This window comes from Dasypus novemcinctus, chromosome 3 (genome assembly GCF_030445035.2).
Source record: "Dasypus novemcinctus isolate mDasNov1 chromosome 3, mDasNov1.1.hap2, whole genome shotgun sequence".
Lineage (NCBI taxonomy): Eukaryota > Metazoa > Chordata > Mammalia > Cingulata > Dasypodidae > Dasypus > Dasypus novemcinctus.
The window spans coordinates 140243314-140270062 of NC_080675.1; the positions used below are offsets into that span (position 1 = coordinate 140243314).

General features: G+C 34.6%; 1 protein-coding gene and 1 non-coding gene across 8 annotated transcripts in view; both read right to left on the reverse strand.

The window, feature by feature from the left end:
- The window catches only part of DENND4A (DENN domain containing 4A), a 179597-nt gene that overhangs the window by 109590 nt on the left and 43258 nt on the right, over positions 1-26749 (reverse strand). For 6 of the 7 annotated variants that reach the window (XM_058294365.1, XM_058294364.1, XM_058294362.1 and 3 more), the window contains exons 2-7: positions 19108-19437; positions 15731-15980; positions 7867-7936; positions 5941-6110; positions 4023-4264; positions 913-979 (exon numbers count right to left, since the gene is read on the reverse strand). In XM_058294365.1, the coding sequence (XP_058150348.1) occupies positions 913-979; positions 4023-4264; positions 5941-6110; positions 7867-7936; positions 15731-15980; positions 19108-19418 (1110 nt within the window). In that variant the 5' untranslated portion in view covers positions 19419-19437. Of the gene's footprint in view, positions 1-912; positions 980-4022; positions 4265-5940; positions 6111-7866; positions 7937-15730; positions 15981-19107; positions 19438-23763; positions 23897-26749 lie in introns of all 7 variants that reach the window. The other variant, XM_058294363.2, reaches the window with a different exon arrangement.
- On the reverse strand, positions 26308-26382 carry TRNAV-CAC (transfer RNA valine (anticodon CAC)). The gene has a single exon. It is a non-coding gene; the product is annotated as a tRNA-Val (tRNA).

Genomic DNA, 26749 nt, shown 5'->3' on the forward strand with positions numbered 1-26749 from the left:
TTACCAGTATACAACCTGTTTACATCACTTATGAAGATACTGAAGAACATGTTCTAACCACCAACCCCTTCTATTTATTAATTCTTCCCACTATGAATCCTACCTCCTTTCTTTTGTTCCTCAAAATTTCACCAAATGCCATTATAATCAATTTGCATTAAAAGATAATTACTCATTCAATGCTACAAAGCCAGGACTGGCAAATCTGTAGTCCACAGGTCACATCTGCAGACTGCCTGCTTTTATAAAGTTTTACTGGAATATGCCAAGCACATTTGTTTACATATTGCCTACTGCTTTTGTGCTGCCTAAAGGCAGGATTGAGTAGGTGCGTCAGAGACAGTATGGCCTGTGAAGCCTAGAATATTTGCTATGTGATTGTTAGAAAAAGTTTGCCTCCCCCTCCCCGCTATAAAATCTTTTGTATAGATTTAAACTATGTGCGCTCTATATATTCTGGTTCTAAATACCAGAAACAAGACCAGGATAGTAATGTTGGTATGCACACTGATTGCAAAGCTTATCAAACTGAAATTCTTCCAAACATTTTATCTGTATCAATATGAAAATGAATTATTTTTACCTACATTTTCAAATTTATGCAGATTTCCACAAACCGGTAAATATCTATTTGCTGAATAACTTCCAATATTGAGTGATATCTAGTAAGGGCTATAATAAATACTTTAAGGCACTGTTTTATTCTTCAACCCTTTAATCTCTAGTGGAGAAACTTTAGATTTCTGGGAGGGAGTTAACAAAACAGTAAGAGCTCAAACTTCAACATATAGCATCTGCTTCTCTTTAGAGCTCATTTGATTGTTTCCCCATTTAAAATTGTTATTCTTATGCCAAATATTTTGACAGAGCCAAAAATCATTCAACAGAGCTCTTGTATCAAGAAAATCTTACCTGAACTAAAATCCGTGGTCTCTGAGGAGATGGAAAAGGAACTTTGTGCATAAAATGAGAAATATGCCTTAAAAACAAACAAAAACCCAATTGATTCCAAAGTGAATATCATATACTGTAAAGGTCAACATGTCATTGCAAGCCCAAGTCAAAAGTCCTTGATTACCCATAATTTCAAAATTCCTGGTACTATGAAAACAAGCAACCAACCAAAAATCACTGTTCTATTAAAACTGCTTGAGCCTAAATCCAGTAACTTTTCACATAAATAGTCGTTCATATACAGCAATGATTGTGTTATGTTTTAAAAGTCATTTTAACTCTTTCCTTTCCCTAAGTAGATAATATACAACATATCATAGATGTGGAGATTACTCAAAAAAACTAATTCTTATATTTACAATATACTTTTTAGTCAATTGCTCATCTTCTTAGAAATAACTATTGAGTACTTAAGATATATGATTTAAACTGCTTCCAAAACATGAAAAAAATACCTTGTTAACAATAAGTAAAAAACTTTAGTATATTACTGATGTTATAAGTTTTTTCCTCAGAAGAAAATGTATCAAAAAACTAGATCAGAGGGTTTTGTTTTGAATACTGTGGAACAGAAAAAAAGGCAACCATGATGAAAAGCCTTTTTTAAAGGAATAAGTTATTTTATTTCTGCATTATTTTTCTCTTAATCATAATTTCAAAATCCTTGGTTTCAAAACTGAGATCAGTTTCATCTGGATATAAGAACACTAGAAGAGGAATTTATTCATTTTAAAACATGCATCAGCTGGTTACTATGTATAAGATGCCAGACATGATGAGAAGTATGAAAGAGTACTTAAAGCTACTAGTCTCTTACCATCAAGGTACTAACAACAGAGAATAAAGCTAAGGGGAATGAGTACCACAGAATACACATCTACATAAATTATCTAAAGAATTAGTTGTTAAAAAAGTAGAAATGAGAAAGCGATCCACAGGCCCTTGAAGATCTCTAAGACGCATTCAGGGAGGTTAAAACTTAAAAAAAAAAATAATACTAAGAAGTTATATGCCTTATTTCATTGTGTTGACATTTGCACTGATGACGTGAAAAACATTGTGGGCAAAGCTGTTAGCACCTTAGAATGAATCAGGCAGTGGCACCAAACAGTACTAGCAGCTGTCTGAAGTCTTTACTACTACTCACTCACAGTAAAAGAACGGTGGTTTCACTTAAGAATTTCTTTAATGAAGCAGTAAATATTAATTCTATTAAATCTTGACCCTGTAGTGTATATTTTTTCTTTGATATTCTGTGTGGAATGAAAGGGGAAGTAAGCATAAAGCAATTCCACTACATCCAGAAGTAAAATTGTTGTGCAATGGTTTGAGCTGTGAGTGAGTCAGTTGTTATTTTCATGTAACACCAATTTTACTTAAAAGAAAAACTGACGAACTGAAGTTATCTATTCTTCAGTATTTGGCAGATACTGCCTAAATGAAAATGACCAAAATGAGCCTGCTGTTTCAAGGAAAATAACTTGAGTATTTGTTAATAATTAAATTTGAGCTTTCAGGTGAAAATCAGAATTTTGCCACCATGAACTTGACAGCTTTCCAACACTTAAAAGCTTTCCTGATGAGATAGGTGATGATATTAATGAATGTAATATTTTATACTGATAATGGACTATATATTTACATTTGGAAGATCTGCTCAATTCAGTGCACCAATATTTTCCAAATAAGCAATTTAAAACGCTACCAAATCATATATGTGTAAAAGTTTCACACAAAGAGTTAGACAGCACAATGGATTTAATGTAACAAAGAAAGGAAGTATATTGCTAAGGTTTCAGATTTCACACTGCAAATAACCTGTAAGAAACTACCACTTGTTGAGCTTTGATGCAGTATCAAAAAATGAATATCTATGATTGAAATGATGAATATACAAGCTCTGTGATTATACCCAATATTACTGATTGTACACTTTGGATGAATTGTACACTTTATGAATGTTTCAATAAAATTGACTAAAAAAAAGAATATCCACAATTTCCTGAAAAGGCTATTCAAATGCTCCTCCCTTTCCACCTACATAACTAGTGAGTTAACAGTTATTTCTTTATATACTTCAACCAAAACATATGACAACAGATTTAAAGCAGAAGCATAAATGAAATCCCAGCTGCATTTAATCAAGCCAGACATTAAAGAGATTTACAAAATGTGAAACAATGCCATTCTTCTAATTATTTATTAGAAAAATAGTTATTTTTCAAAAAATATATTTATCATAACATGTAATGGATTTATTTTATTAATACATATTTTTAAAGTTTCTCAGTATTAATTTCTATTATAGGAATATGGATAGATACAATTCATATAAACAAAAGCTCTTTTGCGTCCTCATTTTTTAAAGAATGAAAGGGGGTCCTGAGACCAAAAAAAAATTGAGAACTGCTGAGAATATTGAAAAAAGAATAGAAAAGGGCATGCCAAAATTAAAAAATAATATTGTATACTGAACGCTCTTATGACAATTCTGTTACTGCCCATCTGTCATTAGAGTCAAAGAATTCTGCCTAAGGACACACAAGAGTTAAAATGAATATAGTATAAAATAAACAATAGTCAAATAGACAATGAGAATGTTTACATTTTAGTTGCTTCAGATCTTCATGAAGTATTCAATTTTAGTGATCACAAATTAAATCACTAAATTTTTAAAAATAGCATTCATCTAATTTTTCCTTTAAATTAAAAATGGTAAGAAATATGTTGTAAAGGTTCAGAATAAACCCCAAATTATATGTAAAACAAGAATTACAAAATTAGTATTAAAATTCCAATATTTCTCCAGATTAGGATCTTTCAAACTCACAAGAACATGAAAAGGCAAATGAAACATTTATTTCATTTTGTTAGAGATAAAATTATTTAAAGTAACGTGACTATAAAAGTATAATGGAGAAATATTAACTGACTGGAATAACTGAACTGCTTTTTTTCAAATAACTATTGAGAAATCTAGTTTCCATATAAAATCTATGCAATTATTAATACCAGTACAAACATGCCACATAATGGCAAAGTCTGAATCAAGAAGACTTCTAACTTACTTCTCAATTGGAAGGACATGAGGTCCAGAGATGGAGTAACGATATAGGAAAGTCAAAAACTTTCTGAATGCATCAAAAAAAGGCCAGTGAGAAAGAAGACAGATGCATTTATTAGTGTGAACTGTTTTGGAACTATCAGATTTCCCATCCTCTGACAATGCTAATCCCAAAAGATATCTCTGTTTTTCTGTGAGATTCTCCTCAGGGTATGGTTCATAAAACTGAATAGCAGCACCATAGACCTGCAAAACAAGTAATACATTTAATAAATGCATCTATATATATTTATCCAAATTATATCATCAGTTAAATGTTTAATGGATGCTTGCTACGAGCGAGGCCAGGTGCTAGGAACACAGTGATGAACAGGCATTATTCTTGCCTTCTTGAAGCATAAGAGAACTATACAGTACTATTCTCAAGTTCCTTTACTATTGGGGCAAAAAGTATTTTAATTAAATTATACTTGTTTTATAAAGAGTGAAAGCAATTGCACCAATATTCTCTATAAGAAAATGACTGAAAATAATTGCTTGGTGGAAAGTGGGACAGAAATTTTTAAAAGGAAATTAAAACTCCATTGCATAATTCAAAGAATTTCTTTGGACCTCAATTTAACAATCTATAAAATGAGAACTGGTGGACTAGAGGATTTCCCAGTTCACTTCTAACTTTAAGAGTCTATGATTCTAAAGAGTATTATATATTTAATACTGTCTTTTACACTAGTTTCAAATCTTATCACAGAAAATGAACCAATGAAGGATTATCATTTAATGAAAAAAAATCTTCCATCATAAATGCTAAAAAGCACTTAGGTGATCAAAGCAAACAAGACTGTTAAGATTTCAGACGTTAAATTTAAACCCCATAGTAACCACAAAGAAAGAAAACATCTGAGAATATGCAAACTCTTAGAATCAGAAAGTAGAATACAAGTTATGGGGGAAGTTGGAATGAAGAGTTAACAAGGCAAAATGAGTATGAAGTTTTCTATTTGAAGTGAAGGAAAAGTTCCAGTAATCGATGGTGGTGAGTGTACCGTAACACTTTGAATGTGATTAATTCCACTGAATGGTATGCTTGGGAAGAGCTGAGACGGGAAGATTTATGTTGTATATTTGTTTCCACAATTTAAAAAAAAAGAGAGAGAAACTAAAGAGATAATGACAAATGCAATATATGATAGCGAATAAGATCTAAGAATAGAGAAGGAAAAGGCACAACAGAACATTATTGGGAAATAAAAAATTAGAAGGGAGAGGATATAGCTCAGTGGTGGAGCACCTGCTTCCCACGTGTGAGGTCCTGGGTTTAATCGTGGTACCTCCTTAAAAAAAAAAAAAAAAAAAAAAAAAAGGAAAATAATATGCAAGGTTTAGATCAGTATCAGATTCTTGATCTTGATAACTGCACTTAAGGTGATTATATAAGTGAATATCCTTTTTCATAGGCAACGTACATGGAAGTATTATGTATTCAGGGAGTACGATATATGCAACCTTTCTAAAATGTTCAGAAATTAGACAGACAAATGAAGACAGGAGGAAAAGGAGGAAAGGAAAAAAGGAAAAGGGAAAGGGGAAGAACAGGGCAAAGGTAGCAAAACAGTAAAATTGGATGATCTGGCTATCTGGGGGGAGGAACGTTGGGGTTTGAAATATGGCATTTGTATTATTTTTGGAACTGTCCATAAGTTTGAATTTATTTCAAAATTTGGGTGGATGGGACAGAATGAGAAGTCTCACTTCTTATGTCTCTGAATATTGTTATTTTAACCAAGTAGAAGAGGTATATGTGATGGATTCAATTTAACCAGCTATTTTTTTTTTTTTACCATTGCTAGCATTACATAAAACTAAAGAAATTGAAAATCTACAAGAAATTTGCAGATATCATTTGTTAAAACACACAGTACCTTTTCAGCTGAGGCTCCAGTTAATACAAATGTAGAAAATACAGGAAGAGGGTATTTGCTATTTTGTGGCCAACATTCAATAGTTGCACCCATTGGTAAACAAAAGAGGGGAACAGATTCTGGGAGTGAGAATGACTCATAATCTTCTTGAGGATATCTACAAATTAAACCTATAAAACAACAATAAATATTAAGTGATTACCTCCTGAATTTAGGTGCTCATAATTTGAATTATGATAAAATGCTTTATTATTTCACACATTTGGAATGCTAAAACATTGCATCTATATTCATGAAATAAATGAAAGCACGATTCATTTATATTTTAATCCTCAAGCATTGTAACTATTAACTAATTGCTTAATATTTATCAAGCTTCATCCACAATGGGTAGATAAGGCAAACACACACACATTCCTAAAAATTCAGTAATACACATTCCTAAAAATTCCAGTTTGTAGTCAACCTACCTGAAAGTATATGAATGTACTATGTTTTTTAAATTTTTTCCTATAGTTATTATTCACTTCTTCAGCTCAGAAAAATCTTCCTTTAGGAGCTTTTACACATCAAAATAGATATTTCACGGGAGTATATACATAACTTCCAGCACAAATACAAGAAAATTACTCATAAAAATAGAAGAGTTACATATTTACAATATGTTCAAAGTAATATCAACACAAGTCCAGCTTCCAAATAACCCCAGATGAGTTTCAAGTGGTCTATAATTTCACGTTAGGTAGACTAGTCTGAAAAATGGTCCAGGCATCTTTTACTGAATACATCCTAGGTGAGTCTTGCACTGGCATTTGTAGGACCAGAATCAGAAAATGGACTTCCTGACCTTGAAACCCTTAAAGTCAAGTGGAACACACCACAAGACATTATCTTAAAGACAAACAATGAACTGAGAATAAAATTGGTTCATTCTGTCATTTATATTTGTGTGACACTGGACAAATAACCTACTCATAGGACTCTGGTTTTCTCATTTATAAAGTGAGGAAGACGAACCAGATACAAATTCCAAGAAAATTCTAAAATTCTTTAATTATATGCTAGCCAGCTATAAATCCCTGGAGTATCTACAGGTAACTGTCCACTACTATCAGGTCATGAGGTAACAGTAAAGAAAATTTCTGGTATATTTTCCAAGTTTTTAGTTTTATGTAATGCTTTCACCAATTTAAAATTCAACCCGTTCCCCAGTACTCCCAATCCTCTTTTATTCTACATGTGTTTATATTTTTACCAAAGCACCGTATCACTTTCTAATGTATTTCATAATTTATTTATTTATTCTTTATTATGCACTGTCTTTTCCTCCACCCTAATAGAATGTAACTCTACATATTGTTATCACTAGCACCTCAAACAGTGCCTGGGCACATTGTAGGTACTCAATAAAGTACACTAATTTTAAATATATATAAATATACAAGAGAATCTGTTCTCTTGTAAATAAGATCAGTAAGTTTGCAATTTTGAGGTCTCTAAAATGGAAAATTTCAACTATGCATTATTAAATCACTGTAATATTTCTTTCACATGATTATGATACATAACCGCATATGCATTTTACATATGTAACTATAGATTTGACTGAATTTAATATAAATATTAAAGAAACAAAAAGGAAAATTAACTTTTATACTACCTATTGATTTTAAAACTTACAAAGAATTGGCATCTGCTTATTATTGATTTAAATAGCCCTAATACTGTAAAAAATCTTCTTTTAAAATTAATCTTCCATTAAACATCCAATAAAAATGCAGATGAAGACAAACGTGAGAATCAAGAGACATGGGTGATAAATCCCAGTCCTGGCAAATCATAAGAAAGGTTTTTTTTCCTAACCTTACTGGGAACCCATAATACATTATATCTTAATTATTCCATGAAAAATTATGACACACTTACCAGCTTTGTAAGACACGGTGTTTGTCTTTGCCACTGATTTTTTATAGCATAAGTATACTGCTGATCCCCACTGAATAATAAAAAAAAAGGAAATATTTAATATAAAAGGTAGAAACTTGATGAAATGGATTCCTTTTGATCTCGCTAGTATATATTATCTAAGGTGTATTAACAGATTTCTTTTTGTTATTTTCAGTTGGTTATCTTGTCTGCATTTTACTGGAGTCACTGTCCACCTACTTTTCTTTCAGAAGTAAAATTTAACATTTTCCCCTGCAACATGAGGAAAATTTGGCCTTTTAAAACAAAACTAAACCAAAACATAATAGTTTTTTTTTTAAAGAGACAAAACCTTAATAATACTTTCCATAAAAGAGTTCTAGTTGGTGAAGCAGAAAAGGGATGTGATTACTACAACTTATAATAAAATTGATCCCTTTCACAATTAAACAATTCTCTTGGCATCATTACAGCACAATTAACGTTCCTGGAAGACATTCTGGAGTCCACCAGGCTCAAACTTGAGGGAAACAGTGCTGCACCCCACGATGAGCCGCAAAGACCTTGGACGACAGCATAACACCACATGCCCACATCCCCTTCCTGTGCTGTGGGCACGTTCCTGTGGCTACACCCAGTCTCTGGAACCCAAGCCCCAGCTGCAGGAACTCTTTCCCCGTGGGCCTTTCTAGGGCCCAACAGAAGAGGCCACTTGAGCAACAGAGGATGCATGAGGAGAACTTTGGTATGGTGGAGGTTAGAGTGGGATAATTATATCTAAGTAGACTTAGATACTCTAAACCAGTGAAGGAGAGGCTGGCTTTAAGAAATAAATATGCCCCTCAAGCCCAGAAACCAAACTGCAGAATAGGTTCTACAGGTGAGATACACATTTAACCCTTAACCAGGGCCAGTACACGTTACTGGTTTAATTCAGTTAAATTTGCCATCACTACGCTGAGTAGAACACAGTGGGTAAGCAAAGGGTTTTCCCCTATGGAGAGAGATTTGTGTTGCCTCGAACTGCTTCTATCATCCACCTGTGTGGGAGGACTTCTAAGAACATTTTCTTGTTCCGAGGAGCCATGTGATTCGGCTTGACACCCTGCCTCAGCATTACCTTTTTGAGCAGGGAGTCACATATATACTAGAGAGAGCATGGCACAAGGAGAAAGCTCTGAAGAGCACAAAGAGACCAGCTTTTCAAATAGTTATGATAAAACCTACAAAGTTAAGTTCTAAAATACCAATGGCACATTTACATCATTGTTGTTCAAGTACATAATTCAAATGGATCCAATTGCTTTTTTCCAAAGAGCCTCCATGGTATCATCCAAATGCTTCTGCTTAAGTAAAATCAAGAAATAAACACATCGCAAAAATTCACCTCTTAAACTATGACAAACTCACTACCTCTGTGCCTGCATGTTTGTATGTTTGTCTCTTTGTTTGTTCTTGTTATTTATTCATCTTGTGTTATTTTAATAAAGAAATATTTATTCATGTGCATACCTTCCTTTTGACTCCACAACACCTCCAGATATTGTCAGTCTTTTCTTCAGCCTTTTATGCCAAAAAATCCTCAAAAAAGTTGTTGAAATTTGCTGTATCTATTTCCTTATATTCATTCACTTCTGCATCCATTCCGTATCAGGCTTTAACCCCATCACTCCTTAAAAGAACTCCTTAATTCCCACGATGCCAAATCTAAGAGTTGATTTCAAGTTTTTATCTTATTCAACCTCTCAGCAGATTTTGATACCACTGATCACACCCTTTGTGAAACATTTTCTTCACTTGGCTCTCCTGGTCACTACCAAACACAACTCTGACCACTCCTTTGTGGGACATAACCTTTTAAGATGTAAATCATATCATGTCACTTCTTGCAAAAACTCTCAAATGGATTCCCATTAGATTAAGAGTAAAATCTGTATTCCTTACTCTGGTCCACAGAACCCTAAATGTTCTGACATCTGCAACCTGTCATCACATCTCCTACCACTATCCCCCTCCTTCACTCTGTTCCAATTTCTCTGACCTCCCTGCTTTTCCTCAAATATACCATGAAGACTTTTAAGTGAGAGCTGTTACACTTCCTGCTTCCTGTGCTCATTTCCTCATTTTATTCAGGACTTTGTCCCTTCTTCAGAGAGACTATACTAATCATCTCAACGAAAAAATCACTCCCTATAACTCTCTATCCCTTTATTCTTCAGAACACTTGACACCCTCTATCATTATATGCTATATCTGGGCAGAGTATAAAAAAATTCTCAATGGAAGGAAAAAACTGCATAGACAGTGCCAGTTTTGCCAAGAATTAACAGTGTGAATCAAAGCAAGTCACTTAATCTTCCTGGACTAAATATCATTAATTGTAAATGAGACTTTTGAACCACATGAGCATTCTAAGTTCTCTTCAAATTCTAAGGTATTCTAAATAGATTAAAATCTAAATCATATAGGGCTTATGGTCCCAAATTTTTAAATTTTGAATAATTTTTAAATAATTTATTCAGAATATGTATCCACTATATTTATTAAAATAACTTTATAAAGGTTTTCGATAAATTGAAGATTTTCTAATGAAAGAAAATTGAATAAAAATTCTCAATAGTCCTTGGACTATTTCCATAAACGCTGTGGGAAAATAGGGAGATAGAGCTGTAAACCTGGTATAAAAATCATGTATGAACTTTGAGGAAAGACTCAATGCAAATTTCAAGTCCACTAGTTTGTTTGTTTATTTTTTTCTGGTTTAGAAACACAGTAGCTGGCTTCCATCCAAATTACCTAAACTTCAAAAATAATAATAAACTATATAACTATATCAATAATTTAGTCCCATTCGCTTCCTGATTCCATATATATATGGGACAGATATTAAAACTAAGTTTTCTAGGCTATGTGCCCTCTTTGGATTTTCTAAAACTATTTAATAAAAAAGTCACTGTACATTCATTCCAAAAGTCCAAATTTATTATTCACTTATAGTCAATGGAAACAAAGATTAATAGATATAAACTACAACCCATTGCTTGAAAATAGATATCTCCAGGCAAGTTCCAGGAAGTTTCTTTATATTCTGTGTTGAATATATGTATATTCCATATATTCTGTATATATGCTAGATATACAACTGATACTAGATTGAAAAAAAAGAAAATAATCATTTAAGAGACTTTTATTTGTAATGTTTTTTAAAAACAAAACAAAATTTAGCAGCTAAAACCTTGGACAAAAATAGATTAAAAAGAGCTCTTCCCAGACATTAAATACACAAAAAAAGAACTGATTGGGAAGCGGATGTGGCTCAAGCATTTGGGCTCCCGTCTAACACATAGGAGGTCCAGGGTTCGATGCCCAGGGCCTCCTGGTGAAGGCAAGCTGGCCCACGCGAAGTGCTGGTGCAGCAAGATGACACAACAAAAAGAGAGACAGAAGAGAGATAAGAGATGCAGATCAGGTTGCTGAGGTGGCACAAGAGAATGATCGCCTCTCTCCCACTCCAGAAGGTGCCAGGATTGGTTCCCAGAACCACCTAATAAGAATATAAGCAGACAACAGAAGAACACACAACAAATGGTCACAAAGAGCAGAAAATGGGGGGGTGGGGGGGATAAATCTTAAAAAAAAAAAACACAACTACTTAGCAAAGTAGAGTTAACTAAAGGAGTAATAATAGCTAACATTGATACTTCTCTTACAATGTGATTAAAGTACTGAGGCACAGTTTTATATTCATTTAACCATAATAATAACTTACAAGGAAGATGTTATTTTTGTTTTACAATCAGGAAACTGAGGCACAGAAAGGTTAAGTTACTTGCCCAAGGTCACAAAGCCAGTAAGTGTAAAAGACATGATTAGTGTCCAGAGTCTTTGCTCTAAACCACCAAGCTACACTGATTTTAGAGAAGACACACCACAACACACAATGCTAATCTATTGCTGCTAGCTTACTGAAAGGGTAAAACCATAGAGTCCTAAAATTTGCATTGTGTAGTCACATTTATCAATACATCCCAGTTCTTCCTCTTCCAACTTTATCTAAACCTTTAGTGTTTCTCATTTTTCTAGATTATGAGGATAAACAATAGTTCTAAAAAACAACTTTCCATGAAAACTTAGTGAAATGTATGTAAAATCTTCCAGATCTTAGAGAAGTGTTAATTGCACATTAGTGTACCTGTCTGTTCCTACATCATTAAGAAATTAAATTTGAAAATTTGTGATTAAAATCCTAATTTGTTAACAAGGCTATGAAGAAAATCAATGCTTCACTATTTTATTGGTAGGAATATAAATTATTCAAACCTTTCTGGATAAAAATCTTAAAAGTAAACATATGATTTGACCCAGAAATTCCAGGACATATCATAAGGAAATAATTACACAGTGTACCACAGTGTTTAGGAGTTCAGTTCTTGAGTTCTTTAGTCTGGGTTTGCATCCTGATTCAACTACTTATTGAAGGTATGACCTCGGGCAATTTAATAACCTCTTTAACTCTCACATTTGCTTCCCTGTAAAATGGGAGAAATATAATATCTACTTCAGTGTGGTTGTAAGGATTAATTGAGTTAATAGATGTGAAATGCTTTAGAATACTGAAGAGTACATAAGGGCTTGTTCTATGGACATGTTTAGTTAAAAGTAATAACAAACAAATTAGAATTAATCTAAATGTGTTACAGAAGATAAACAAACTGGTCCATCCATTTAATGTAGTAATAGTCAGTCATTAAAAACTATTATGCACATTAAAAGATTCTCAACCTCCACTCCACAATTATCAGAGAAATGTAAGTTCTTGCTTATCAAATATAAAGAAAAAGGAATGCTAATAACAAAATATTAGTGAGCTGTGGAACCCGAAAAGGGCATATTTTTATACTATGGCCGCTGTGACTATAAACTACCACACTTCTTTTAGAGAGCAATCTGTCAGCACTTTTCAAAATGTACAGCATAGGGAAGCAGCTGTGGCTCAATCAGCTGGGCTCCCATCTACCATAAGGGAGGCCTCCTTGTGAAGGGAGGCTCACCTCCACGCTGCAGAGAGTCACCACCCGGGCACTATGGAGTGCTGCCAGCCCGCAAGCGCTATGGAGTGCCGCCCAGCCTACAAGCACCACAGAGAGCCAACTTAGCAAGGTGACGCAACAAAAAGGGAGACAAGTAAAAACACAGAAGATGGCACAGTGAATGGACACAAAGCAGACAACAAGCAAGCCACAAGAGGGGGGAGGAATAAATAAAAATAAATACAAACAGCAGAAAGCACAACGAATAGACATAGAGAGGAGACAGCAAGCAAGCTGCAAGGAGGTGGGGGACAAAAAAATGTACAGCATATTCACAGACTGATCAATTCTAGTTATGATTATTCTTTCAGAGACATAAAAATACACAGGGTTGATCAAAACAGCATTAGTAATGGGAAAACTGAAAACAACTGGTATCCATCATTCCGTATTTGTCTTTTGTATTCATCATTTCATATCTGTATCTTCTGAAATACTACACAACCATTAAAAGAAAGCTATATGAATTGACAGATGTACAGTGAAAAAAGCTTATATCAGAATATATTGCACCTTCCAAATTTTGAAGATAAAAAATCCATATTATATATACTCTATATATGTGAGTATACATAGGTCTGGAAGGACACAAGCCTAATTGTTCATTGCTATCCCTGGCAAAACAGGATTAGAAAAGATGGAATCAGGGAAAAAAACCTTCATTTTTACCTCATAAATCTACAATTTCGGCCCCCTCGCAATTTCTTTGTGTGTGCGTGTGTGCGCATACACATTCTTTTTTAGAAGCAATGATGAAAACATGAAATAATGACACATCATGCACGGCTTTAAGACCATGGTAAGATTTGGCTTTTACTAAGAGATACATGGGAAATAATTACAAATTTTAAGCAGAGGAGTACTATGATCTAATTTATGTTTTAAAAGAATCACTCTTGTTGCTATATGAAGAATCGGTTGTAAGGGGCAGAAGTGGAAGCAGAGTGATCAGTTAGACCAAGAATCAGAAAACTATGGCCTACATTTAGATCAAGGCGCATATTTTTGTACACCCAAGATTGGCTTTTACATTGTTAAATAAAAAAAAATAAAACAATAAATAAAAAAATAATAATAAAGCAGAATACACAATAGACACTGTGTATAGCATAGAGAAAGTTTGGCTGACTCCAATTAGGTGACCATTATATAATCCTGTTAAGAGATGATTATGGTTTAGACCAAGGTAATGGCAATAGTGGTCAAATTCAAGATACATTTTGAAGTTGGAATCAACAAGATTTGGATGAGAAGTAGAAGAAAACTCAAGCTTTTTCAGCCTGAGTAACTAGAAAGATGGAATTTTAATTTACTATATGAGGAAGATTATAGGAAGAAGCAGATTTGGAGGGGAACATCAATAGTTCAGTTTTGGACACTGTGGTAGCTTGGAGTATGTATCCCAGAAAAACATGTTCTTAATTTTGTAGCATTCCTGTGGGTATAAGCTCATTGTAAACAGGACCTCTTTGTGGTTACTTCAGTTAAGGTGTGGCTCAACTTAATCAGGATCGGTCTTAGTCCTATTAATGGAGGCCTTAGAGAGAAGACCACAGAGAGAGAAGCCACAGGGATCAGCCGGAAGTCAGAAGTCAATGGAACCCGGAAGAGAAAGAGGATGCTGCCATATGCACTGTCACATGATGGAAAAGTCAGGGAACCCTAGAGATTACAATTCAGCCAGAAGATAATGACTGGGAGGAAGCAAGCTTCTAGCCTCTAAAACCTTAGCCAATAAATTCTTGATGTTAAACCAACTCATTTTTGGTATTCACTTTAACAACCAGGAAACTAAAACAGACATGTTAAAATTGAGGGGGCCTATTAGACAAGATATACAAAATATGAAGATGAATTGGCAGCTACATGTGAGAGAGATCTGGGTTAGACACACATATTTAGGAGTTATCCACATATAGCTAGTATTTAAATGATTAAATCACCAAGTAAGTGAATGTAGCTGGTAAAGATAACGGTGTGAGGGCTAAAGTCTAGGTACTCCTGTGTGTACAGGTTGGGGAGACAAGAGGGAATCAGCAAAGGCAGGAGATAGAATGGCCACTGAGAAAGGAGGAAAAAACAAGAAAGTATGAAGAGAATTCATACTCTTCTCCTGCCACTGCTTCAAGAAGGAAGAAGTAATTATCTGTATAAAAATCTGAAAAATTAAGACTAAGAATTGGTCACTGAACTCAACACCAAGTGCAATCTTGGTGGAATGATGAGACAAAAGCATGACTGGAAAGAGTTAAAGTAAGGAAGGGGACAGAATATAGTCTGCTCTTTTGAGGAGTTTTGTTGTAAGAGAGAACAATGAAATTGGGCAAATAGGTGGAAGAGGATATGGGGTCACTAAATTTTGTAAAGATGGGAGATTCTGCAACATGAGCTTTGTGTGCTGGAGGATATAATCCAACAGAGAGGGAAAAGCAGATGGTTCACAAAAAAGTAGGGAGAATTGCCGAAGCCATGTCCTCACATAGGTTAGGCAGTATGTGATTTTAGTGTATACATTTAGTAGCAATGGCTAGTGCACTGCTTTTGCAGTAAGGGAAAAAAGTTCTTTTTTTTCAATTTAAAAAAAGAAGGAAGCTTTTTTGCACAGCTCCTCTTAAAACACAACTACAATACTTTCCTAAAAATAGAATATCTAACATCTTTAAAATAATATTTTTCAATTCAATAATTGTGCTAGGTTGGTTTTTCAAAGATTTATTAAAAATTAAGTTCTTTTCATCAGTGGCTAATTTTAACAGTTTAAAAGGGTCACTTACCATACTATTATTGAGATTCTTGTCAACTTTGCAGAACGTATGTGGAGGACTTTCTCCTTTACTGGGTATAATGATACATATATCTGTTACAGCCAGTGTATTTTGAGTCATATTCTCAGAGGCTCTCCGGTAAGTGATATAAATTCTTTGTGATGAGGTACTGCCACTAATATTTGCAGGGCGCCCATAGGGAGTATTATGAATAATCTCACAGCCCTGTTTCAATCTTTCTTTCCAGTCATATAAAACCCTAAAAAATAAATTAAAAGAAGTAAACATACAATACACAAAATATACTCAAGTATGAAAGGTAACGTTCTCTGGCAGCATGAATTAATTCTCACATCCTATATAAAATTAATGGATAACTCTTTTCCCTACCAAAAATTAAATTAATATGACAAATTCAGATTAATCTATATAATTGTTGACAGAAATCATGGGATGGCAAGAATTAGGTACAAAGGGAATTGTTTTAATGCTCCGTTTAATGGAATTATTACTTTTTGCCTCTAAAAAAAAAGCATCTCCCTTTAAAAAAGGAAATTTGTATTTTGGTCAAAGTAAAAATTTTACAAGGGATTTTTTGCCCAGACACTACAGAGGCTGCTTGGACACTTCTACCTCCAATACTTCCCTTAAGCTTCAAGAAACAATTTTAGACTTTCAAAAGAGAATATAAAGAGAAGTGGATCTGGCTCAACTGACAGAGCATCCGCCTACCACATGGGAGGTCCAGGGTTCAAACCCAGGGCCTCCTGACCTGTGTGGTGAGCTGGGCCACACGCAGTGCTGATGCGTGTAAGGAGTGCTGTGCCACTCAGGGGTGTCCCCCGTGTAGGGGAGCCCCATGTGCGAGAAGTGCTCCCCTCAAGGAGAGCCACCCCGCACAAAAAAAGTACAGCCTGCCCAGGAGTGGTGCAGCTGACCCAGCAAGATGATGCAACAAAAAGAGACACAGATTCCTGGTGCCACTGACAAGAATGCAAGTGGACACAGAACACACAATGAATGGACAAGGAGAACAGACAGAGGGGGGTGGGGCAAGGGGAAATAAATAAAAAATTAATCTTAAAAAAAAAAAAAGAATGTATTTACCTTTAATCAAAAATCTGGATAAAAAACATAGGCTTTTAATAAGGGACAGGCCAGGAATCTATTTTTTAAGTCTTTTAAATACTATATAGTACTTAAAACACTTCAAGATAACAAGTATCATTCTTGATCAATACTGGTTTATTACATTGCAGAATTTACTGTTTTGCACTTTAATGCTAAGTCCTTGGCACTAGAAAGGCTTTTTTAAAGCTCTACTATAATAAATACATATACATATAATATATACATTCCTTTTAAAAATAAACTAATCTTTGCAGAAACTGACAAGCATAGTAGTCCTGGCATGAGGCTAAACATATAGATCAATGGAATAGAATTGAGAGTACAGAAATAAACCTTTACATTTATAGTCAATTGATTTTTGAAAAGGGTACCAAGACCACTCAATGGGGAAAAAGGGTCTTTTCAACAAAAGGTGCTGAGACAACTGGATACGCACATGCAAAAGAATGAAGACCTCACATCATATATAAAAATTAACTCAAAATGGATCAAAGACCTAAATCTAAAAGCTAAAACTATAAAACTCTTAGACAAAAACTCAGCATAAATCTTCCTGACGTTGGATTAGGTAAAGCCTTCTTAAGTACCACATCAAAAGCATAAGTGACAAAAGAAAAGATAAAATGGGCTTCACCAAAATTTAAAACTTTTGTGCTTCAAAGAATACCATAAAGAAAATGAAAACAATAAACCATAGAATGAAAGAAAATATTTGCAAGTCATATATTCGATAAAGAATTTATATCTAAAATATGTAAAGAATTTTTACAGCTCAAAAATGGAAGAAGAAAATACCCAATTTAAAAATGGGTAAAGGATCTGAACAAACATTTCTCCAAAGAAGATATACAAATAGACAATAAGCACATGAAAAGGTGCACCTTGTTAGTCATCAGGAGAATCCAAATCAAACCCAGTAGAATGGCTATAATTAAAATGACGTAATAGGGAAAATGTGGAAAAACTGGAACTCTCATACACTGCCGGTGGAAATGTAAAATGATGCAGCTGCTACTGAAAACTGTCTGGCAGTTTCTCAAAAGGTTAAACACAGTTACCATATAACCTAGCAATTCCACTCCTAGGCATACCCAGGAGAAATGAAAACATAAGGCCACAGAAAAACTTGTACACAGATGCTTATAGCAGCATAATATAAGAGCCAAAATGTGGAAATAACCATAATGTCCATGAACAGATGAATAAACAAAATATGGGATATCTATATGATATTATATTATTCAGTCATATGAAGGTATACAGTACTGACACATGCTAAACATGCATGATTATTGAAAACATTATGCTAAATGAAAGAAGCCAGTCACAAAAGACCACATATTATGATTCTAAATGTTTAGAATTGACAAATCCATACAGACAGAAAGTAGATTGGTAGATGCCTAGTGCTGAGGGGACTGGGGGGAAATGGGGAGTGATGGCTAAAAGTTATGGGGTTTCTTTTTTGAAGTGAGGAAAATGTCCTAAAACTGACTGTGGTGATGGTTGCACAACTCTATGAATATATTAAAAACCAATGAAGTGCACACATTAAATGGGTAAATTTTATGGTATGTGAACTATATCTCAGAGTTGTTGTATGAAAAAGAACTCCAAGTTCAATATTGTATTCCAAGAAAAGAACAAAATTACTTCAAGACCTGTGACTGATATATTCAGAATTAAGCACCCATCCCTAATAATCCTTATCACAGATGTTTAAAAGTCATCCTTGGGAGCAGATGTGGCTCAAGTGGTTGAGCACCTGCTTCTCACATAGGCGGTCCCAGGTTTGGTTCCCAGTGCCTCCTAAAAACAAACAACAAACAACAAGCAAACAAAACCAATTCACAGGAGCTGATGTGGCTCAGTGGCTTCCCACATAGGAGGTCCTAGGTTCAATTCCCAGGCTGAGTACCTCAAAAAAAAAAAAAAAATCCTTTATGGAACTGTACTTTTAAAATAATTTAAAAATTAATTTTCTGGTATTTTTCTGTAAATATTTTTCAAATTATCTTCCCTACCTCTAACAGAAGGAAATGTAGACAAGGTGAGAGTACAGAGAATCTGTAGGACAAAGGGACACTGTAAAGAACACAGGAAGGAAATATAAGATTCTGGATATAAACTTGTTTATTTTTCTAAAGCTGTTATATTTTTATTAATGAAGCAACTGAACAGTTAACTTCAGAATCTATGAGTAATTTTATTTGAACCAATAACTCTAATTTCTTTGGGAAAAAAAAAATACTTACCCCAGATCTGTAAGTGGAGGCTTATCTCTTCCTCTTCTATAGCAAAGGTAAATCTGTGGTCCCACAAGACTTCCATTATTGAGATCAGCTGACAATCCAGTTGGGGTCACATCAATGCATATGTAATCTCGTGGCACTTCCTCTCCAAGAGATTTAATAATAACTGAAACATCTGTGATAGGTTCTTTTGGTTTAGCTACTTTATGACAGGCATCATTGAAGTGAATTTCTTCTTCAAGAGGCTTTGAAACATCCGTTAATCCCGCTACAACAAAGTAGTCAGCAACACGAGGCCCTTTGTCTTCAATCATCTTCCATTACAGGTTACATCTGAAAGGAAAGTAAAAGATTAGTACTCTCCTATAACAAAAACCTACAAAAGAGCACTTCATCCCAAATAAACACACTAGTAATGATCCATTTTACTTTCATATTTTAAAAGTGTGTCTTTTTTAAAAATGGGAGTATTTCTAGCATTATTTTCTGATTATAATAGTAAAGTAATGCATGAATTTTTATTTCTGGCAATATGGAAGGAAGTCTAGATTACCTAAGTAGGCAACAAAAAACATCCTTTTAAATGCACAGGTTAACTTGTAAGAAAGTAAGGGAAATTCTCAGGGCCAAAATACTGAGGAAACTGAAAGCAGAATAGACTGTGTATGCTGATACAGGGTGAAGGGCTTTTACTGCTCTCCCAATAATCAAGGGGTGTGCATTTTAAATGGCATTCCAGGGACAGAAGACAAGGCCTTGAGCTGATGTAAAATGGGGTAATGGATTAAGGTACCTGTATAAAGCCAAGAGCTTCAAAAGACTACTCTGTCAGTTAAAGAACGGCTTTTAAAAAACCTCTCCACTGGCACAGGGAGATAAAAATTTGCTTCAACCTGGGTCCTGGGTTGGGGGGGGGGAGGAGGCAGAAAGTGGGAGGCCTTTGAGAATTCATAAAAATAGGTCTACCGGCCTTGGTTTTGGGGTTTGAATTTAAAAGCTATCACGCTATCTGCTTGGTCCCAGGAAGTTCCAAATTGAGAAATTAACAAAAAAAGTATTCTGGGGTTAGTCATACCCCTGAGGAAACAAATGCAAAACAGCTGTTAAAGATAAACCCTCAACCCAGGCAACACAGGTTTTCCAGATACAGCCCAGCTGAAGATGAATGCCTGTTCTAAAATAATAAAAAACACACAAGGAAAAATCCACCATAAATGAGTCAAGGAGATACAACAAACAGAAGATCATCAAATAATAAAAGGCAGATTATCACAGTAATGTTTGCTTATAACAAATAAAAAGAAAAAATTAAAGAGTCCACCATGTATTTCCAAATATTTTAATAACAAATCTTCTTTGGCTGTCTAGTATCAGGTATACCATTTTTTACTTTACTAGGAGAATACACCCCACAGTACTGTCATTACCACTGTTAATAAGAAAAAAGTTTACTCTAAAACAGTATTTCCCAATGTGTGCTTTATGTTAGTTCCAATAAATGTAAAGAAAGTATTACATGGACAAAATTAAATTAGATATTGTAGATAATATAATGGAAAAACTTGGTTTGTTTTTGTCCCTACTTCCTGGGGAGGTAAACTCTGACTCTTTCGAATTTCCCATTGTAGAAGCACCTTTTGTTAACTCATGCTAGGCCCTGGACAACACCTGACAGTTCATAAGCTAATGACTTCAGTCTTAGACCAATCAGGATTGGGGGAATTGAGGCTTTGAGCCACAGCATATCAACCCTACCTCCCAACCACTGGGAGGCGGCAGATGCTGGAGACTGAGTTTAAACACAGGGGCTATGATTCCACCAAACATTCCTATGAAATGAATCCCTGTATAAACCCAGGATGTTCCAAGTGCTGGTGAGCTTCCATGATAGATAAAGACATTGCTGTGCTGGGAGGATGACATGTCCTGACTCCACATGCTCCACATGGAAAGGACACAGAAGCTTATGTCTCAGACAGACCCTCCCAGACATCCCCCCATGTGTCTCTTCTTTTGACTTCTCATATCTTTTTACTAAAATAAAACTATAAATCTGTAAACATAATGCTTTCAGTGAGTTCTCAGAAACTTTCTAGCTAATTATTGAACCCAAAGGGGTGATGGAAACCCCCAAATTTATAACCAGTTGGTCAGAAGTACCGGTGGCCTGTGCCCCCAAACTTGCAACTGGTGTCTGCAGGGCAGTCTTGTAGAGGATTAACCTTAGCCTGTAGAGTCTGGCCTAACTGCAGGGAGTTAAGAGCCGTATTTGAATTGAACTGAGTTACTGCCGTCTTTGTAGTTGGTATCAGAAGTTGTAACACTTTACAAGCAGATGGTACAATTGTTAGCATTGTGTACAAATATTGAAGCACCGCTACTAACCAAGGTCAACGGTTTACATTATGGTTTACATTTTGGGTAGTACACTTTAACAGGTTTTGACAAAATCTGAAGTGGCCTATATCCGTTATTGCAAGAGCATGTTGAACAATTCTAATGCCTTAGAATTGTTAGATTCTAAGATGCTCTATGGCCCATCTGCATGTAAAATGTTATTAATAAGGGAGAGGAATGGAGATGAGGATTTGACTCAACTGATAGAGCATCCGCCTATCATATGGGAGGTCCAGGGTTCAAACCCAGGGTAAAAGTTAATTATAATAAGGGAGAGGGGGAAAAGAGGAGGAAGTTGCATGTTTGGTAATCACCTGTATTCTCTATGTGACTTTTCTGTATTCTAAAGAGCCTTTGAAAATAAAATGAAAAAAAAAATAAGATACTGGGAGAATATATGAAAGAAAATGTCACTGTACATACAAAACAACAGATCTTACAGTGATGAAAGACACAACATTTAAATTTATTTCAAATTGTTTAAAATTTTTTATATTTTAGTATTTTTAAAATGATCTCATTTTCTTATTAATTTTATTTGGTGATTTTGTTGACTTCATTTTTGGATCACAGAAGGGTCACAGCAATGGTGGGGGAGGATCTCTGGTGGGGCCGCATGGGATGGGGTTCACCTGGGGTATGCCTCTAAGACATATGAATATGTTCATATAAAAAAATGCTACACAAAAACAAAGTTTTACCCAGTAGACCATCTATTAAAAAATTGCAGAATAACAAGTGAACTTCGTACTCAACTTTTTTTCCATGTTATTAAATAGTCTTTGAAAATAATTTTATGGAAGTACCATTATTGATTTAACAATTCCCTTATTGTTTGTTGATAATTTATTCTACTTATTTTGCTAAATTTTTATATTACTTTAATAACCTTGAACATAAACCTCTGACGACATCTCTTATTATTTCTTCAGGATAAATTAGAGTAAAATTACTGGGTCAAAAGTTATATAATCACCACTGTATGTTTTTATGTGCTTGTATGAGTACATGAATTTTAAATTATACACTCTTGATAGAAGTTTTAAAAATTACTTTGGTAGAGCACATTATACCATATTATGAACATAAGCTAGAAAAACAAACCAACTCAACTTTTCTTTTATAATAATGAAGAGATTAAAACATCCTCTTCTTAGTAACTTCATGTAACTTAAACTAAAGCATATAGTCACTATATGCTTTATGTCCTGCTATGCAGGAAGAGGGGAAAGAGAATGGATATGGGACTATCTTGACTATCTATATATTAATAAGTTCTTTTTGAAAAACCTAAGTTCATTTGAAAGGTACTACATTAGCCATTGGAAATATATAGTTACTACACTAATAAACATTTCGAGGAGAAAATTATTTGAAAATTACTTTTTAATAGACCTTCCTGGTTCATGAAGCTGAATAATTTGACCTCATTTACAATTTAGTACAGTCAACGACTACTAAAAGGGAACAAGTTACTGTTCTTCATTATAATATAAGAACAATCAGTTTTGAAGTCGTGATAAAAACCTCATATTTGTTGACAGAAAAGCAAATTATATATTATCCAGGTTTTGTTTTGCTTCCCCCTCCCCCATCTCCCCACTTATTCAATGGGGGTAGGGTGGGGGTGGAGGGCAATTAGGAAGATAGGCAAAATATTTTAAGGCACAATTAACAAAGTATATAATGCTAAGAATAGAGCTGGTAACATTAAAGATGAATTCTTGAAAGAGCTAAATGCTCTTTAATTGACTCAGAAATAGTCTAATTGTACTAAAAGTGTATTTCAGAAATATCTGAAATTGTACTTCTTATTTTTATTTTAAATCACCTATTTTAAAAGTAAGTTTGGGATCCAGAAATTAATGGGTAATGTTAAAATCTACAAGGCAAATAAAGAATACTGAAAATCTTTAATACAGAAATGAATAATTAATAAGAACATTCTTTTTTTTAGATTTATTTATTTATTTAGTCCCTAAATAATATAAAATCCTACAATAACTTTACTGAAGCTAACTAATACTGCATCATAAAACAATGAATTTTTTTTAAAAATTTTGTTCAACATGATATAAAATAGTTACATAAATAATTTAAGGAGTTGGCTCATAAGATAAAATGTTCACATGCATCTTCTTTAATTTCAGATATCTGCTTAACTTATTATTTCACTTTAAATTTATTTATATCTGTAAGAATGTGTTCTCTAAAAAGGTTCAGAAGAACTAAACTGAGAATTCATTATAAAAAAGCTCTTACCTATTCATCAACTAATGGAGACAGATTTCTGTTTTTCTCCCTTTTCAATTTCTGCCCAATCAATTCGAATTCTTTTTTATTCTCATGTTCCATTATGTCAAAGTAGTTAAAGCATTTGCTATATAAGCTAATTCTAAGGACAAGAAACGGTAAGAGTGGAAATCAGAGGAAGCATTTTTTAAATATATGAAAAACAGCAACAAAAAAATCCGAACATAAAACTTTTGCAAAATTATAAGCTATTACTGAAATGGTTACAAAGAAGCAAAAGCCTTCCAAACAGGGACTGATATAGTAACAAACTCAAGAAACATGAAAAAGGTTGATAATAATATGGACAAGGTCAACTTCACCCTCATTCCAGGTCATTTAAATAAGAAACTTTCTTTTATTTTTTTAACAGAATTCCTCAGGCCAAGAACTTAATCTAGCTCATCTTTTCTTACACTATCAAAACTAAAGACCCTTATTCCCATCTTTTCTCACTTCTTTCTTCCAACCAAGGTAATCTATCTACTGTCTTTGAAATATAGCTCTGCCCTTTTCCACTTTGACTACACATACTATTTTCTCTTTCTTGGAAAATATAGTCATCTTATTTTAAAATAATTTAAATTTACAAGGACTTTCATCTAAACTTTATTAACTGTACAAGGTAGCAAAAAGGAAAACATCAACAATCCCACTCACAATAATAAATCAGCTTTCTATTTAACCATGTTTCCTAGTCCTTTTTAAAATTTATTCCTCTCCCCTTCCCCCTCCATTGTCTGCTCTCTGTGTCCACTCGCTGTGTGTTCTTCTGCATCTGCTTGCATTATCCTGCAGCACTGGGAAACTGCCTCTTTTTTGTTGCGTCATCTTGCTGCATCAGCTCTCCCTGTGTAGCGTCACTTCTGGGCGGGCTGCACTTTTTTCAGGCAGGGCAGCTTTCCTTCGCAGGGCACACTCCCTGCACATCGGGGACTCCTACGCAGGTATGCCCTTGCGTGGCATGGCACTCCTTGTGCGCAGCAGCAGAATTGTGCATGGACCAGCCCACCACACGGGTCAGGAGGCCCTGGGGATCGAACCCTGGACTCTCCATATGGTAGACGGACGCTCCCATCAGTTGAGCCACATCCGCTTCCCTCCTAGTCCTCTTTGAGAACAGAAACTGTCCTTTTAATTTTCATGCAATTATAATCACTGAATATAAATGTCTGCACTTTTCATTTATTTAATAAGGCTTTTTCCAAATTGCTATAATCTTCACAATTAGAGTAAATGGCTACATAGTATCCCATCAAATAGAAATATACACCCCTTTTTATATTCCCAGTTAGTATTCAAAGTATCTTAAGTAGGTGCTTACAAAGTATTTGTTAAATGAATGAATGGTTTACTCTCTGGCCTTCCTCAAGTATATTGTGCTAAACATAATATCTTTTTTTATTTTTGTAATTCAGAAATATTTTTAAAATTCACTGACCTTAAATTTTGTAGTTGTTACATGTAGGACAGATATGAATAAAGTAGATGATTTGAGTCTAGTAACCAATAACTACCACCATCAGGACCCTAGGCAAAATTACTGAATAAGTAACTGATGATTCATTCAATGAATTTTTAATAAATACTTATTAAAATCTTGACACTATTCTAGAAAAGCAATAGCCACTGCCTTCAAGGGATTTCTTATTTATTTCTCTCTTTTCAAATCCCTTCCTATACTTTATTCCACCTCTAGTCATCTTTCCTCTTACCACTCTTCCAGGTTCCAAGTATTTGCCTTCCACCCTGTTCAAAAATGCCTCATAGTCCACCCCTACCAGTTTCTCCCCCAAAAACCCCATGCACAGAAGTAACCCCTTCTCTACTATTTCTTTTACTACCTCATCAAAACCTGGCATTAAATTGCCTATGGGATTCAGCATCAGCATCCCATGCAGACTGTGAAAGGAAATAAATCTTATGTATATATCATTTAACAAAAGGTTTAAATTTTTTAAATTTTTATTTTTTTAAAGGCTTAATATTCCCTGTAATAGCCAGGGTTCTCTAGGGAAAGAGAATCAACAAGAGATATCTGTCAATAGTATGTGATTCTATAAGAGTCTCTCATGCAGCTGTGGGGATGCACAAGTCCAGGTTCCACAGGCAGGATGCAACCAGAGGCTCCAGTGAAAGTCCAATGAAGGTTCTTGATGAGTTCTGGGAGATGTTGGCTGTCCAAACACGAGCTGGGAAATTCTCACTCAATGCTGGAAATCACTTTCTCTTTTAAGGCATTCAACTGATTGAGTTAAGTGTCACTCACTGCTGATGGCAATCTCCCTGATTGATGTAATTATAACCAGCTATCTATGATTTACCACTGCAGTAAAGTCAATGGGGACTAAAATCCATAAATGCCCTTGTATTACAGTTAGCCCAGTGCTTGCTTGACCAAACAGCTGGACACAATTACCTGGCCGAGGTGACACAATAGCCTAACCATCACACTCCCAAAACAAATTTGATTTTTTTAAAAGTAAGCTTTATTAACCCCAACTTTTTTTTTCCAGGAGGTACTGGGGATTGAACCCAGGACCTCATACATGTGAAGCAGGTGCTCAACCACTGAGCTACATCTGCTCCCTTATTAACCCAAACTGATGAATTATGTGGGAGAAGATTTTTTGAGCGAGCAAGGGGACTTCCGTGCCCCTAGTCTATTTTGGGGGACAGGGAGTAAGAAGGGTGGGTGGTGGTATTTTTCTCTATTCCTAAGGTATTATGTAGTGTCTCATTCCCATAGGCAATTTAAATATATACTGAAGTAACTTTCATTTGCATAACACATTTCAAAGAAGTCAATATCCAAAAGTATTTTCCCTGTATTGCAAATTTTAAAAACAGAACCAGTTATATCAAATCCTTAACAGATATTGTCTGGATCTCATCAAGGACCCAAAGTCTTCTGGATCAACGATCATAAACAATGTTGTATTATGAGATTCAATAT